Source organism: Necator americanus, chromosome II (genome assembly GCF_031761385.1).
Source record: "Necator americanus strain Aroian chromosome II, whole genome shotgun sequence".
In the NCBI taxonomy this organism is placed as follows: domain Eukaryota; kingdom Metazoa; phylum Nematoda; class Chromadorea; order Rhabditida; family Ancylostomatidae; genus Necator; species Necator americanus.
In genome coordinates, this window is record NC_087372.1 from 22,912,757 (window position 1) to 22,927,443 (window position 14,687).

Genomic DNA, 14,687 nt, shown 5'->3' on the forward strand with positions numbered 1-14,687 from the left:
TTTATCATGGTCAACAGCGATCAGTAGAGACATCAAATCCGAAGTAATTCTATTTCGGTTCCACTTAGGAAATCATACATAGTCTAAAGTTTCATTTTTTACCAATTGCGAATAAATTTTCCTCGTCCAGTTAGAACATTCACACTCTGCTAACGATGCAAGAATGTTGCAGCAGCAGCTCTTCGTGAACAGCTCACGTGAAATAAATTTAGATTTGCTCTGAGGATTCGTTTTTATCAAACGAATAAAAAATCGGAGTGTTCCCTGTACACAAACTCGTAACTGCTCTGTCGTTGTAAAAACACTGCTAAGATATTCTGGAAATCTTAGAGATAATTCGAACTCGTTGAACGAAGCGATCTGCTGGTCACCATAATATACTATCATACACACGTGTCATACGCCGGTACACTAAATCGATTCACGTAAAGCTCTTCATTGTTGCATACCCTAGTCCAAAAGTAGCCAAAGAGGCGTCTGAGCAGCTTCCTTTCCGTGCAATGAAGCCTCTCCATCACCGTAGATGGTGCTGCACAAGTATCCCATCCGTACATCATGATGGGGCGGATCGCGGATAGAGACTCGAAGTTTGACTTCGTTAGTGATGGTGGTCGACCACAGGGATTTCGTCGAGCAGATAAATACAGAATTAGCCTTAGTGCATCTTTATTGAATATCTTTCTCGTAGCTGCCTTTGCTCTCCAGCATACATCCGAGGTAATAGAACTCATCGACGAGTTCAATCGGTGGTCCGTCCACCTTTTCGTTCGATTTCCGTTCGAGATCTCTAAGAGATCCACACCTGCTTTATCAGAGCGTAGACATAGTTCATAGGCTGCTTCGATACAAAGTTGACAACATGTTGATGCTTCGTAGTGCTTCGACGACGCATATAACGACATCGCCGGCATACTCGAGATCTGTTAAGGGGGACCCTGATGTTGCTAAGATGGTGTCGCCAGGACATTGACCGACTGTTCTTCGTATGATGTCATCGATAGCGAAGTTAAACAGGAAAGGTCCTGCCACTGCCCCTTGTCTTACTCCAGTTACCACCTCAAATGTGTTGTACATCCGGCTGATATTCGAACTGCAGAAGTTGTTTGTTGGTTCACGTCATCGAGCAAACGAACGAACTTTCCTGGTACTACATCGTTGAGAAGAAGGCCACTTTCCTAACATCCTGAATACCTGGTCAATCGTAGATCGGCCAGGACGAAAGCCAGCTTGCTCGCCGTGAGTTGATTCTTCGCGATGCCTTACAAGTCGGTCCAGGATAATGCGCTCCAAAAAATTGTACATAACAAAGAGATCCCTCGACAGTTCTTAGGGTCCGTGACGGATAACTTCTTGTGGAGGGTAATTATGATGGCGTGCCTCCACGAGTTAGGTATCCTTTCGTCCATCCATATTGAACGAACGATCTTTGTCATCTCAGGAATCCCAGACGGAGAAAGATATTCCAGCATTTCTGCGCTAATTCCGTCGCATATGTTGGTCCATGAATGTGCTTGAGTTCAAGAGCTTACCGGTTCAGCAAGGTCTTGAAGTGATTCCTCCAAATTGGAAAGGTTGCTTCGCCGACAGCCACTCCACACTCCGTGTTGGGAACTGGAGAAAGTCTTTTCATCCTGCCCTTGTAGTGCTTTAATAAAGCACAGGCTTTCCGCGGGTTTTTGTCCTCCCACTCCTTTTCGAACCCCTTCGCTCCTGACTTCCACTCGTTATCGCGATCTTTTTGCAGTTGACGATGCAACTTTCCTTGCAACGATTCCTTCTAAGACATTTTTTTCTGGTTGAGATCACCAGTGCTGTGGGTGACACATACAGAATTGTACGTGGATCTTGTCTCCGCAGATGCAGAGGCAACATTCTTCCGCAAAATTTGGACTTATTTCTATTTCTTTCGTATTTCTCTTGCAGCGCCCTGGATGCACTTTGTGAAGGAATCCGCATCGCGAATCTTCTTCCTGGTCCGTACTCCAACATGAATAGACACACGTTGGCGGAATTTTCTTCTTCATTCATCGTCTTTCAGACCTGCCATGTCGATTTTCGGTTGAAGAGGAACTCCTCGGTTTCTCTTTTGGAACCGTATCTTGAAGCTGAGAAGAACTGGACGGTGGTCAGAGTCGAACGCGACGTCCCAAACAACTCTGTATTTCGGGATATCTGACTGAGGAATGTTCCTCGCCAGAACGTAGTCGAGCTGAAGTTTAAGAGTCCTCATCTTCCGCTTGCGCTGCTCTTCAGGCATTAAAAGGTTGACCCCTGCCACGTGAGCTGATGGTGTCGATGATTCCTCCCAAACGTAGGAGCGATGATGAGCCTCGTCTGTTCGTATAAGTAGACCAGACGGTCACCGTTGTCCGACGTGCGCTCCACTGGATAATACCATTTTCTTAGTACATCGGATTGTTTCTCGAATCCCATCTTCGCATCTTCTTCGCGTCGACTCCGTCGACAATGACCACCTGCTGGCTGAGTATTTTAGACATCATCGTACTGAGTTCATCGTTGTAGGGATCCTTACTGTTGTCCTCAGAGATTTCCGTAGGTGCGTGGGCACTTACAATTCAAAGTATACTTCCTCTGCGATCCCGCAGTCGTATCAAGGCGCATCTAGACAAATGTTTCCACTAGATTGTTGTAATCGTTCCTCACAGCCGTCGCGAGCCACCTACTTTGTTCTCGTCAGCATCGCCGCAGTATATGGTGTAATTCTCAATGCTGATGACGGGCCGATCTCTCATGCGTGTTTTCTGCAGTGCAGCAAGCAGCACAGAGAAATATCGCAGAAGCTTAGATGGGGGGGGGGTTATTGGAGTTCACTCGACAGTGTTCGGCAGTTCAGCGTTAAGAAACGAATGGTTGTTGCCAAGGACTTCATGCTCCCTTCAGGGAGTTGATCTTTCAGGCTATGGCCATGTGCTGGACGACAGCACCTTTTTGCAATGTGTGGGAATCTTTTGCCATATAGCAGTACAGGTTATAGCTCGTACGTTCCTAATGCGTACACTGGAACCCCTGATTGAGTTAAAGCAGGGCCACCACGAGCAGATAGCAATCAGACTTGTATACGCGGGCTCGAACACGGACTATCCAAAAAAGTAAATCTATTTCACTGTTGTACAAGGCATTCTGTCAAAACTATAAACAGCAATTTTTCTTAATTGATGATTTTCTTGCCCAATGGAATAATTCGACAAAGCTGAAGCTGGTGAACGCGAACTCTTCTCCATTTGATATACAATAATTTCCCTGTTAATTATTTTCATTGAGATTTTCGTGAATGCGCAAAAGTTTCCAGTCGATACGGATTGCTACCACTTTGCACACAAATTGCACTTTAAAGCTGCAGCGAATTCGTACTGGTTGATCAACACTTGATTTAAAACACCGATGGAGAAATTACCATCAACATTAGTTTCTTCACCGATAACGATGTGGAATTGTGCGAATTAATGAGCAGTGGATTTATTATGGCATCATTTGTCCTATGGCCAGACAAGATCTGAGCAGAAAAAGCTTGACAGCATTTTGTTGTGAGGAATTCCATAAACACTACGAAGGCTAAGGAGAAGGTAGGAGAAGGAAGTAAATGCATTGTAGTGTAAAGATGCAGCTGCATTGGAAAGATGGAAGCGGGATACACTTTGCATGACCATTTCGAGGGTCAAAGCAATAATTATGATTCTTCTGCAACAAGGAAATTTCTTTTTTTTTAAATGTATGTTGTAAAAACCCACTTAATTCTTAGGAAACCCATAGAAACATCGCTCAGCATTAGATAGGAAGAAACAATATAATAATCCTTGAAACAAAGATTTTTGTTTAAAACAAACAAACAACACAGGGAGAAAGGCTGGCACCCGCTCTCGCCATTGTTTTCATGGGCAAGATTGAAAAACCTATAATAGACCGCAAACTACTGCTGTATTATCGTTACATAGATGATTGTTGCGTCGTCTGTCCAACATAAGCAGAACAGGACACGTGCTTCAATCTTCTCAATCAGCAGTGTCCGCATATTAAGCTCACAAGGGAGAGACCGATAGACAACTGGTTGGCTTTCTTGAATGTGCACATTTACTTGCGGCATGGTATATGGAAGACTAAGTGGACCACCGGAAACCTAGTAGCAAAAACATCTTAATCCACTATCTTTCAGCGTATCCCAGCGAAATGAAAAAATCTGTTATAGGTAGCATGTACAGGACGGCGGCAAGAGTCTCATTGAGTAGCCAGGAAAAAACATGGTCTGTAAATCTGGCTCATAAAGTGGCAACACCCAATGGGTACCCAACTGGAGATTGGTGCTGTCCGACAAGCACGACATCCCTCTCGAAGGTCCAACGTAGTGGATGGCCTAGAAAAGATCCCTTTCTGTTTACCTTATATATCTGATGATATGAGCAGAGCGGTACAAAGCTGTCTACAAAAATCGGGTATAGAGAATGACGTGAGGGTTGTGGAAATACTCCCAGCGAAACTCAAGGGTCGGCTGGTACGCAATCGTGCGTATGATCGACTCAACACAACTCCCAGCTGCGCGGTTTGACCGTATGGCAGAGAGGGTGATCGCAAGGTATCAGGAGTAGTGTATCGTATCACGTGCAGGTTGTGTGGTGACGATTGTATAGGGGAAACGGGACGTCCGCTGTGTCAAGGAGCATCTAGATGGACTCGCAAAATCTAAAACCTTTACCCCACTTGGAGCACACCGTAGAATATGTCTCCGAACTGTCCAAACTCCGAAGTAGAGGTAGAAGTTAGTATATTATCCTACGAGTCCGAGATCACAGCACGCAGAACAACTGGATAACTGCCAAAAGTCCAAAAATGAACAAAAAGGATGAGTGCATTGCTATCACAAACGAGTTATCCCCATACCAAGACCTATGCGGGTTTTGATCTATGGAGCAGGTGGTGAGGTACCTATACAAAACCCTTGTAACTCATAGTTGTGGCACGTGGTGGTCTGCTGCGTTACCAAGTCTAGCTAATGAGGTAAGCACTAGCCAATGTGTTGCTGTTTGAGTTTGCCTACCGTTTGGATGCTTTCTGTAGGGTGACGAGGCGCTTGAGAGGATAAATCACTAATGGCTTTGAATTTTCCAGGCTCTGACGAAGGCGATAACGCCGAAATGTTAGCTGTTGTTTAATAAAGACGATCAATAACAATCTTGGCTACAGCTCAAGAAAATCAATTAAAAACTACGTTTCAACTTTCCGAGATTCAAAGACAGTCGAACACTTGCAAAGATTTCTCCATCAAGATTCAAAGGGATGCTCCTCTTGCTGCCAGTACTTTTTACTAAAAAAAATCTATAGGTGTTGTTTCTGAGAACTGATCATTCTTCGTTGAGAAAAGATGAAAGTTTGGGTTGAAAGATTGTCCTCTAGGAAGCACGAAAAGGCGAGAGGGGAGCTATACTAAGCGGAGAGCCACGATTGATCTCCAGAGAGGCTAACGACACTCTTCGTGCATTTCCACAGGATTTGTGGGACAGGAACCGAATTTTGGAAGTATGATCAGACGGCCGGAGAACGCTCCTATCATGTTTTCTAAGTTAATGATAGCAAATAGAATTCAGGTAAGTATAGCTGCGCTATGAAAGATCAATAATACGGTTGGAAAAACACATGAAATGCTTGATGCTTACATTCACCGACGCAACCATATCGCTCGCCTGAATATAAAAGGATGTCCCACAACCGTGCGGGCAGCCTTCTCATTCGATGGCCAACAAGGCGACAAGCATCGCAATAGCCGCACAGCTTCAATAAACAATACCAACAAGCAGTGATCTGGTACTGGCAATACTGTATATACCTTTACTGTAAATAAAGTGTATCCTTCAGTCTTGGTCGACAACTAAACCGCGTGGCAATACGGATAAGATAAATCTATCCGTATCTTTGGCGAGCAAGAAAACCCCTCACAATTCCACAATTGGTGCATCGGCAGATCAAAGGATCCAGGTCGGTTTCGCAATAAATCTGCTTTACACACAATACTGACTCATTGCTATCCTTCTGAGCAACTCATTGCGAGACAATAACATCTGCATTAGTCATCATTTCTCAGTAACAGCCATTGTTACCAATACTCCGTTGGCAATACTCCCTCGGCAATACTCCACTGGCACCTCTACTACCTTGATTTCTTGCTAAGTAATTCCTTGCAATATGTCAACCCAACTTGGCACCCAGAAACACCTGTTGACAACTTTTACCAATAAGCTTGAACATATCGTTTCGAGACTGAAGGAGGGGAAGCTAGAGGAAATCCCAATAGATCCCCAGGCACCGCGCAGTATAGTAAAAGAAAATACCAGTAGGTTAGAAGAGGGTATTAGCGCAATTAACTCGGCTACCGTCAAAGTAGAGAACGTTCTCAGCAACTTTGCATCAATACTTGATAGGTTGGAGCAACCCTCGGGAAAAGAACAAGAAGATTTTGAACTATATCTATGAAAATCCGAATCAGCGCTATCTTGCGCCTTCGACCTTATGGTATTGATGCAAGCGCGACTACAAGCACTAATTTCCTGCGTAGATACAGCTCAATCATATTCAGCTACTCCGCATGATGTAAACAGCTCTTCGTTAGCAATGAATCATCTACAGACGAAGCCAGTAGAGCTTCCTCCTCTCCCCATCCCGACCTTTGGGGGTAACATATGGGAATGGGATAACTTCTGGGAATTATTCAATAACAATATACACTCCCAGCAGTTATCGGAAATGGTAAAATATAACTACTTACTCAATGCTTTGAAAGGGGAAGCCAGGGACTGTATAAGAAAGTTCCAGGTCACTAAGGACAACTACTCCAAGGCCATAAACTTCCTACTTGTGAAATACAATAACAGGGAAGCTCTAATTAACCAGTTGGTAGAAAGACTGGATAAGTCGGTATTACGAAGTCCATCAATAAAGGACCAACGTCATCTTCTCGAGCAACTACAAGTGATTGTAGCCCAGTTGACTGAAAAGGGAGAAGAGGTCAATAGCCCATGACTAATAAAAAGGTGTTAGCCAAATTTCCCGATTCGGTCAAGCGGAAAGTGATTGTCAAAAAGCAAGGACTATCCGCAGAAGTTCCGTTTACAATGCAACATCTCTTTAAGTTCATAGATGAGATATTGTCCACGGAAGAAATGTTCCTATTCTTTTCCGAGAAAAGTCCTCCAATGCAACAGAGGCAAGTGAACAATAATATTAGACCGCACTTGATGACTAAATGCTGCATGTACTGCAAGAACAACCATCCCTCGCATTCATGCACATAGTATTCTACTCCCCAGGATCGTTCCGCATACTTGCGTAAGGAACAACTTTGCATGATATGCGCATCTCCTAAGCATAGGACGACTGAGTGTAAAGGTCGTCCATGCTTCAACTGTAAAGGGTTATATCATACGTCATGTTGTTTCAACAACAACACTGAATCAAGGCCGTCACAATATAAGGGCAATAACCCAACTACATTGTAAGACCACAAGAAAAAGTGAAGGAAAGAATCAATAAAGGGTCATCTAAGATGATTCGTTCAAACGTTATTGCCGCTTCTGACAATACGACAAGCGAAACATCAATTCTGCAGTTACAAACAATACTCAATACGAGCACCAATAGCAAAGAAGAGAAGAGACCATACTTGCCAACCGGAAAAGTCACCATAATGGATCCTGAGACAAAATCGTTGTCGAAGGTAGATGTATTACTGGATACAGGGGCTGAAACCTCATTTTTAGGCTCCACGCTTGCTGCAAAACTTCATTTGCCTGTGGTCGAAGAAAGAAGAATTAAGCTGCACACCTTCGGTTCACAAGATACCAAAGAACGGAGATGCAAACTCGTCAGAATGGAAGTATGGGATGAGGAAGGAACTCCTCATTTACTTCAACTGTTAACTCACGACATTTTGACTCGCGCATTCAAGCACCACAGATACCAACAGAGGACCTCGACTTCATGCGCAACCGTAATATCAAGATATTATGGAGAACTGATAAAAAGGACATCAAGCCCTTTGTTCTTTTAGGATGCGATCACCTATGGAACTTCGTGAGAAGTGATACTGCTCCAATACCATTGCCTTCAGGCCTACATTTACTACCTACAAAATTGGGATACCTTTATTTCGGGAAAACGTCAAAAGGAGAATCCAGCGGTATTACAAGTTTCTCGAGACTCTGAAGAATTCGATGAATGGGACCGCAATTGGTCAATGGATGTCGCTCAAGTCCTCACAATCTCCACATCTGAGCAAGAAATCATCGAAGATGAAAAAGATCAGTGGGAAAAGTTCTGGTCTATGGATGCAGCCGGTATGGAAGAATTTGCCAGCACCGAGAAAACGGCTCGTGCTAAGATGGACAAGATTCTTTGGGACCGATTCAATGAAACCATCGAACAAAGGGTAGACGGATATTACGTTACTCTTCATTGGAAAGATCAATACCCGCATTTGCCAGACAATAAAGCGATAGCCTACAGACGCTTAGTTAGCGTGTGGAATTCGCTGAGTAAGGACGAGCAGCTCCTGGATAGATACAATAGCGTATTCAAAGACCATCAGAAGATCATCGAGATTGTTCAAGAAGGAGATCCTGTACAGGGAAATCAAGTGCACTACATTCCACATCAACCGGTTCTAACTCCGCAGAAAACAACAACGAAAGTGCGCATAGCCTTTGACGCATCGGCTCACTACAAGGGATCTCCGTCTCTAAACGATGTGCTGTACAGAGGGCCGGTAATACTACCTCCTTTGTATGGCCTTCTGCTACGATTCCGAATAGGGAAAATAGCAATCTCTATTCCTGTTGGCAGGAACGACGTACTACCACCTTAATAGTTATAAAACGGAATCCGATATAGTGCAAGAGCTTAAAGATAATCTGTATGTAGACAATCTCATACTGACGACCGATTCCATTGATAGGGCAATACGTTTTTATAAAAGATCAAAATAGATGTTCCAAGATGTCAATATGAATTTACGCGAATTCACTTCCAACAATACCAAGTTGAGGGAAGAAATAGCAGACCACGACAGGGCATCATACTTACATCCCAAAGTACTCGGCCTTATCTAGGACATAACGAGGGATATTATTCATATCTCTACAAAAATCCCATCCATGTCATCAATAACAAAAAGGACCGTTACAAGCGCAATTTCAGCAATTTATGATCCTTTAGGATGGCAAATCCCACTTCTTCACAAAATCAAGATCTTCCTGCAAGACCTATGGAAAGATCAATACGACTGAGACGTAAGATTACCCGACACAAAGGTTGAGGAATGGAAAGGCATCACCGCTCAAATTAACTGGTTTGAGAAGGATTTGCCCCGTTTCTTGCAAGAAAAGAAAGGCGAAGTCATTCTGGTGACATTTGCGGTTGCTAGCACCAATACTATGGCTGCATGTACATACTTACACAGTAACACATCAGCGCAGCTCTTGATGGCCAAGTCCAAACTTCCATCTCTTCAATGCCACTACGTCCGGGATAGAAACTTATGTCAATACTGCTTGATGGATTGTGATCCAAACAGGCGATGCAGATGCCAGGATAAGCCCTGTTGGTATTGCTCTGTGGTGCGAAGAACAATACTAGATTTTTTCATTCCAATGGAAGGAGGACACCACAGGGCTTTCTGCAATATCCCTAATTCCAAGGAAAAAATAGCCGCCCGAATCGATGAATTGGAAAGGGAAATAGAAGAAGCACGGCAACGACAACACCAATAAACAATTAAGCTGGCGGGAGTATAGCTGCGCTATGAAAGATCACTAATACGGTTGGAAAAACACATGAAACGCTTGATACTTACATTCGCCGACGCAACCATATCGCTCGCCTGAGTATAAAAGGATGTCCCACAACCGTGCGGGCAGCCTTCTCATTCGACGGCCAACAAGGCAACAAGCATCGCAATACCCGCACAGCTTTAATAAACAATACCAACAAGCAGTGATCTGGTAGTGGCAATACTGCATATACCTTTACTGGAAATAAAGCGTATCCTTCAGTCTTGGTCGACAACTAGACCACGTAGCAATACGGATAAGATAAATGTATCCGTATCTTTGGCGAGCAAGAAAACCCCTCACAATTCCACAGTAAGTGTAAGGGCGTCCATTGCCATGACAAACATTGTTCAAATATATGATATTGCGAACATTTTGGGAACAACATTTTTTATTTCTAACAATAGAGACCATTATTACTTCAGGTGCTTCAGACATAATGAATTCTTCTGCAGGATCTAGCACCCATGTAGCTTCAATGTTTCCTGTGTTTTCAGTGTAAAAAAAAGGAGGATTTATTTACTGAGGTTTTGTGGATCGCAGGACTCTAGATTTGAGAACCTGTCAATAAACATCTGTCGAAAATGAATTTGTAATCGCCAATCTTCCAATCACATTTGAAGTCAGTTTTCTTCCTATTACTCAACATTAAGGAAAAAGTAAACACAATAAAGAAACTGGGAAACGGCATCCAAACATCTTCATAACCATGCTACGGGACTGGAGGAACAGCGAAGAGTATCAACTTTTGTACGTTGCTTAGAACTCAGACACACGCCGGTAGACTCGCGTGGTGTTTCAGAGTTTACATTTACAAGTGTACTCCTCTTCCCAAATCTTGCAAAAGATATACCTATAGAAGGGGATGCGACGGGTCCACAGGCACCAGATACCTATAGAAGGGGGTGCGACGGGTCCACCGGCGTCAAATTGGTGCGCCGGCGCCAGACACCTCTAGAAGGGAGTGCGACGGGTCCACCGGCGTCGGATTGGTGCGCCGGCGCCAGATAGCTATAAAAGGGGTATTATTGCATCCACCGGCGTCGGATTCGTGCATCGGCGTCAGATTGCTATTATATGGGGAGTGCGACGGGTCCACTGGCGTACTCTTGGTGCGCAACAACTTCGTCTGCATGACGCAAAAGATAGATGGTTGCAGCTGCTTCATAGCCGTGGCCACTGAGCGCTTTGCTTTTCATCTTTATGACTCCTCCGCGTGCCTATTTCCTTCTTCGTTCGCCTCAAGTTTGTAGCACGTCGTTCTCAGAAAGTGGAAACAAACGGCTACTTAAACAGTAGGAAGATGTTTTTGTGATCTGACGTGGAACGTTATCTTTATCAGTAGGATGATGTCTTTCACGTCATTTTATGCCAAAACATCATTCTTTGATAATTGTTTATAGAAAACAGGAGGAAAATCCATAATTCGCGTGATACTTTTAAATTTTGTCTAGAATGTATTGATAAGGAGTGTTTGAAGCTGAAGCTTAAATGTTCTCCAAGTGTATAACTGACGCGTTCAGGAAGAAGATTATGAAATCTTTTGCTTTTAGTTATGAAATAAAAAAGGAAGAAAGACTGTTGGAGATACAGAAGTCCAATTTCATAGAAAACGGCACTAATATTAATTTTCGCTGATTAGTGAAGGGGAGCGAAGCGAACACCATAGAAAGTCTCAAGTGCGGCTTTAGCCGGACTTTCAGGCTGGTTATATGTTAATAGAATAATTCCACAATGCTTAAATTAGTTCTCCGATAGGCGATCTCTTTTTTCTTAATTATGGTTAACTGACACAATTAGTATGCTAGAGCTTTTATGCCTAAACAAATGCTAATTTAGGTGATTGCTACCACACGGCGCAGCGCTCGATAGGATTCATAGGGGTCCCCAGGTCACATTGGAAAGCCGTCGCGAATTCCGGCTGATTGGCCAACACTTGGTTCACCCTGAGAATAAAAATTCTTCTTCACAGTGCAAAACGTTGTTAGGTTCTTCGGAAAGCAATTGCCGTTGTTGTTTTTTTTAAAGGAGCTCCGCATTAACTAATGAAAAGAGCAGCTTTCAGATTCATACATACTGTCGGATGAAAATCGGATCCTCCACGATAACACCATGAGAAATTGGCATCGGTTGGATAGTTGTGAACGGCTGAAACGAACCGCTCCCCTCGGAAGAGCAGTACTCTATGGTTTCAATCAAAGTTAAGCACCAATTCTTGATCTGCAATTCATAAGAAGTGTGTTTGGCACATTGCATATTAAAGATGATTATGATAACTACAAGAGGTGGTTTTGGTAACTACAAAATTCGCTCACGAAAAATTGAAACCTCATTTTGCGATAATCATTCAGGGTAAATTGGGAAATTTACGTTGGGAAAACCGCTTCATACGTCGCGCAATGCGCACTCTGCGCCTTCGGACTTCGTTTTGTTCAGCGATGCAACAGGGTGGCCGAGAAAAGAATAAAAGAATCGAGAAGCGGTGCAAATTGAAGTGACCAATTCCTTGGAGTTGCAGCCTGCAGAGTTCTACAAGAAGTGCATCCATTCCCTTTGTGAACTATGACAGAAAGCCACACATCAGTATGGAGAATATCGCTCAAATCAGATTGCTGTGGTTTTTTTTTTCATAACTAATTTTATTTCTTTAGGATGACAATTACTTTCCGCGCAACCTAATTTGTTCCGTAAGACCAGTTCTCTTACCGATTGCGATGTGGAGAATGCGGATTGGTAATCAGCTGGTTTATCATAGCTTCTTTCGTCATGTGGCCACATTCGACCTGAGGATGAAGTGATTGGCTGCATTTTGCTGCGATGGACTTCGTTAATGTTTACAACCGTGTAGAAAACTCGAGCAAATGAATTTTAATACTTTCTTTGCCCTTGGTTATGGTAAAGAAACACCTCTATCATATCTTCTTTGGTACTACCACAGTGCGAAGTTGGGAAAGTTACTGAAAGGCGAACGCAGACGCAAAAAAGTGGTGAAGAAGTAGAGTGCCAAAAAATAATATTGCGTCTATAAGAAGACTCATACGTGTAGTAGTGAATGCCTCATTCACCAATTCGCAAAGTATCGTCATGTTTTGCCGTCAGCGGCAAAAATAAAGACCTTCAAATGAATCGATGAGGGGCTTAAGGGTGATGGTGTGACTGTTTTGGAAGTTTTTCATTGGAAGAGTTCACCAACTTCCAAAGAAATTTAAGGCTCGTTCTTTAGATGATCACCACAAAGACCACACGATCACCACATCAATTGAAACCGTCTAATTCCAACTAAATGAAAGTGGGAAAGCAGCAAGTCCTTACGATCTAGAGGCGAGAATGAGGAAACTATTACGCTTGAGTGGTATCAACCTTCTGACGCTCAAAAACTGTAGGACGAAAGGGAAAGGCAGAATCTAAAACACGTGCCGTTACTTATCCATGAGGGTTTTGTAGCAGCTGCACCACCATTGCTCGCATGTTACACTTTATGAATCGTAAGAAGGAGAAGCTGTCTCTACGTGGAGTGAGCAGTTGACAAAGTCTGCACTAATGAAACCGAGACGCGTGTACTTCGTTTGTACATCTCATCAACTTACACCAGCAAATCTAATGAGATCTGTCATCTTTAGGTATTTGAAATCTACTCTTCTTCGTACCCGTCAGTCATAACGCGAGACTTAGAGGATTGTCACAGAAGCAACTCTATGCCGATGCAGAAAAAAGAAGTGGAACACTAGCTCAGACTAAGTGCAAGATGTCGACAAGGTTTGGGACACGTCAAAAAATAACAACCGCATAAGCAAACTGAGGCTAGAACTCACTCATTAAACTCAACTGTACTTATTTAACAAATGCTATATAAGCACACAAGTAAAGCCGGCATCGTACATTTTAAGTCGGTAGTCAGTATGATGTAATAGATGGGGACTGAGGCCTGAGAGGTTATGTGCTCGATGGTTGCATCCATAGTCTTGTACGCAGGCTACAGCTCATTCAAAGACTGTATGGTTTGCTCGAGAAACGCAAAATTTCAAAGTCGAACACGTACTGAATCGTTGTTCAAATCGTAAAGTTTGAGTGACGGACAGCAAGCAAAGAAACGAGTTAAAGTTCGTTTTGAAGTTGTGAGCATTAGAGTGCTATGGATAGACAACTAACATAGCACTTCCCTCTATTTAAAGAAAACTCAGTGAGAACCGGAAAATACGTGGTTTATCATGCTCTTTCTTCTACCTAGATGTGCATAGCCAGTGTATTCGGGTATGTCAGTCAAGTAGAATTTGTCATCAAATAACAGTAACATCGACTCTTACAGACTCAACAAACTTTCTTGTCATGTACTCGCCCCTCTCCATCACCGTTGACTGTGCTACCGACGAATCCGATCCATACATCATGATCAGGGGAGTTGCGGATAGGTAGATTCGCAGCTTAACCCCACTGGCAAAGGATTCGACCAGAAGAAGTTTGCTTTGGAGTTGAATGCTTGTCCACAACTTCAACTGATTGTCCGTTCACCCTGATTTCTGCTGAGGGTCTCGCGGAGAACTACATCTGCTTATATTCATCAGTGTCGTAAACAGTAGGCTGTACCTAATTTTAAACCAAAAGCCGACCACATGTCGCAAACTCGCGCTGCTTGAAGCGAAAATTATTACATCGTCGACGAACAACCGGTATTCGAACTGCAGCAATTGTTCCTCGATTTATGTCCTTGATTAGGTGAACGAACTTTACTGGAATACTATTTGCGGCTAGAACGTTGAAAAGACGGTCTCGAAATCGAAGATCTTGAGAGTCGAAAACGGCTAGGAAGTCATGGAAGACCTACTACGTAGGCTTCGCTCCTAATATCTGAGACAGGTA

The 14,687-nt window shown here is 43.3% G+C and overlaps 5 protein-coding genes across 7 annotated transcripts; 2 read left to right on the plus strand and 3 right to left on the minus strand.

The window, feature by feature from the left end:
- Positions 1-383: 383 nt before the first annotated feature.
- RB195_019093 (uncharacterized protein) lies at positions 384-911 on the minus strand (the record flags this gene model as incomplete). The annotated part of the gene is made up of 1 exon (XM_064186792.1): positions 384-911. One exon carries the CDS (start codon positions 909-911, stop codon positions 384-386), a length of 528 nt encoding a protein of 175 aa, XP_064042673.1.
- Positions 912-2,020: 1,109 nt separating this feature from the next.
- RB195_019094 (uncharacterized protein) lies at positions 2,021-2,257 on the minus strand (the record flags this gene model as incomplete). The annotated part of the gene is made up of 1 exon (XM_064186793.1): positions 2,021-2,257. One exon carries the CDS (start codon positions 2,255-2,257, stop codon positions 2,021-2,023), a length of 237 nt encoding a protein of 78 aa, XP_064042675.1.
- RB195_019095 (uncharacterized protein) lies at positions 2,021-2,753 on the minus strand (the record flags this gene model as incomplete). Its single annotated transcript, XM_064186794.1, has 3 exons — positions 2,021-2,271; positions 2,364-2,481; positions 2,685-2,753. The coding sequence occupies 3 exons, from the start codon at positions 2,751-2,753 to the stop codon at positions 2,021-2,023; spliced, it is 438 nt and encodes a 145-aa protein (XP_064042674.1).
- Positions 2,754-6,516: 3,763 nt separating this feature from the next.
- On the plus strand, positions 6,517-7,026 carry RB195_019096 (uncharacterized protein; the record flags this gene model as incomplete). Of its 2 annotated transcripts, none has more annotated exons than XM_064186795.1 (1): positions 6,517-7,026. In XM_064186795.1, the coding sequence occupies one exon, from the start codon at positions 6,517-6,519 to the stop codon at positions 7,024-7,026; it is 510 nt and encodes a 169-aa protein (XP_064042676.1). The 2 variants fall into 2 exon arrangements, with proteins under 2 accessions (XP_064042676.1, XP_064042677.1); XM_064186796.1 differs by having other exon boundaries at positions 6,526-7,026.
- A 523-nt stretch (positions 7,027-7,549) lies between these two features.
- Positions 7,550-8,866, plus strand: RB195_019097 (uncharacterized protein; the record flags this gene model as incomplete). 2 transcript variants are annotated; one of them, XM_064186798.1, is made up of 2 exons in its annotated part: positions 7,550-7,879; positions 8,114-8,866. In XM_064186798.1, 2 exons carry the CDS (start codon positions 7,550-7,552, stop codon positions 8,864-8,866), a joined length of 1,083 nt encoding a protein of 360 aa, XP_064042678.1. The 2 variants fall into 2 exon arrangements, with proteins under 2 accessions (XP_064042678.1, XP_064042679.1); XM_064186797.1 differs by having other exon boundaries at positions 7,550-7,720.
- Between the last annotated feature and the right edge of the window lie 5,821 nt (positions 8,867-14,687).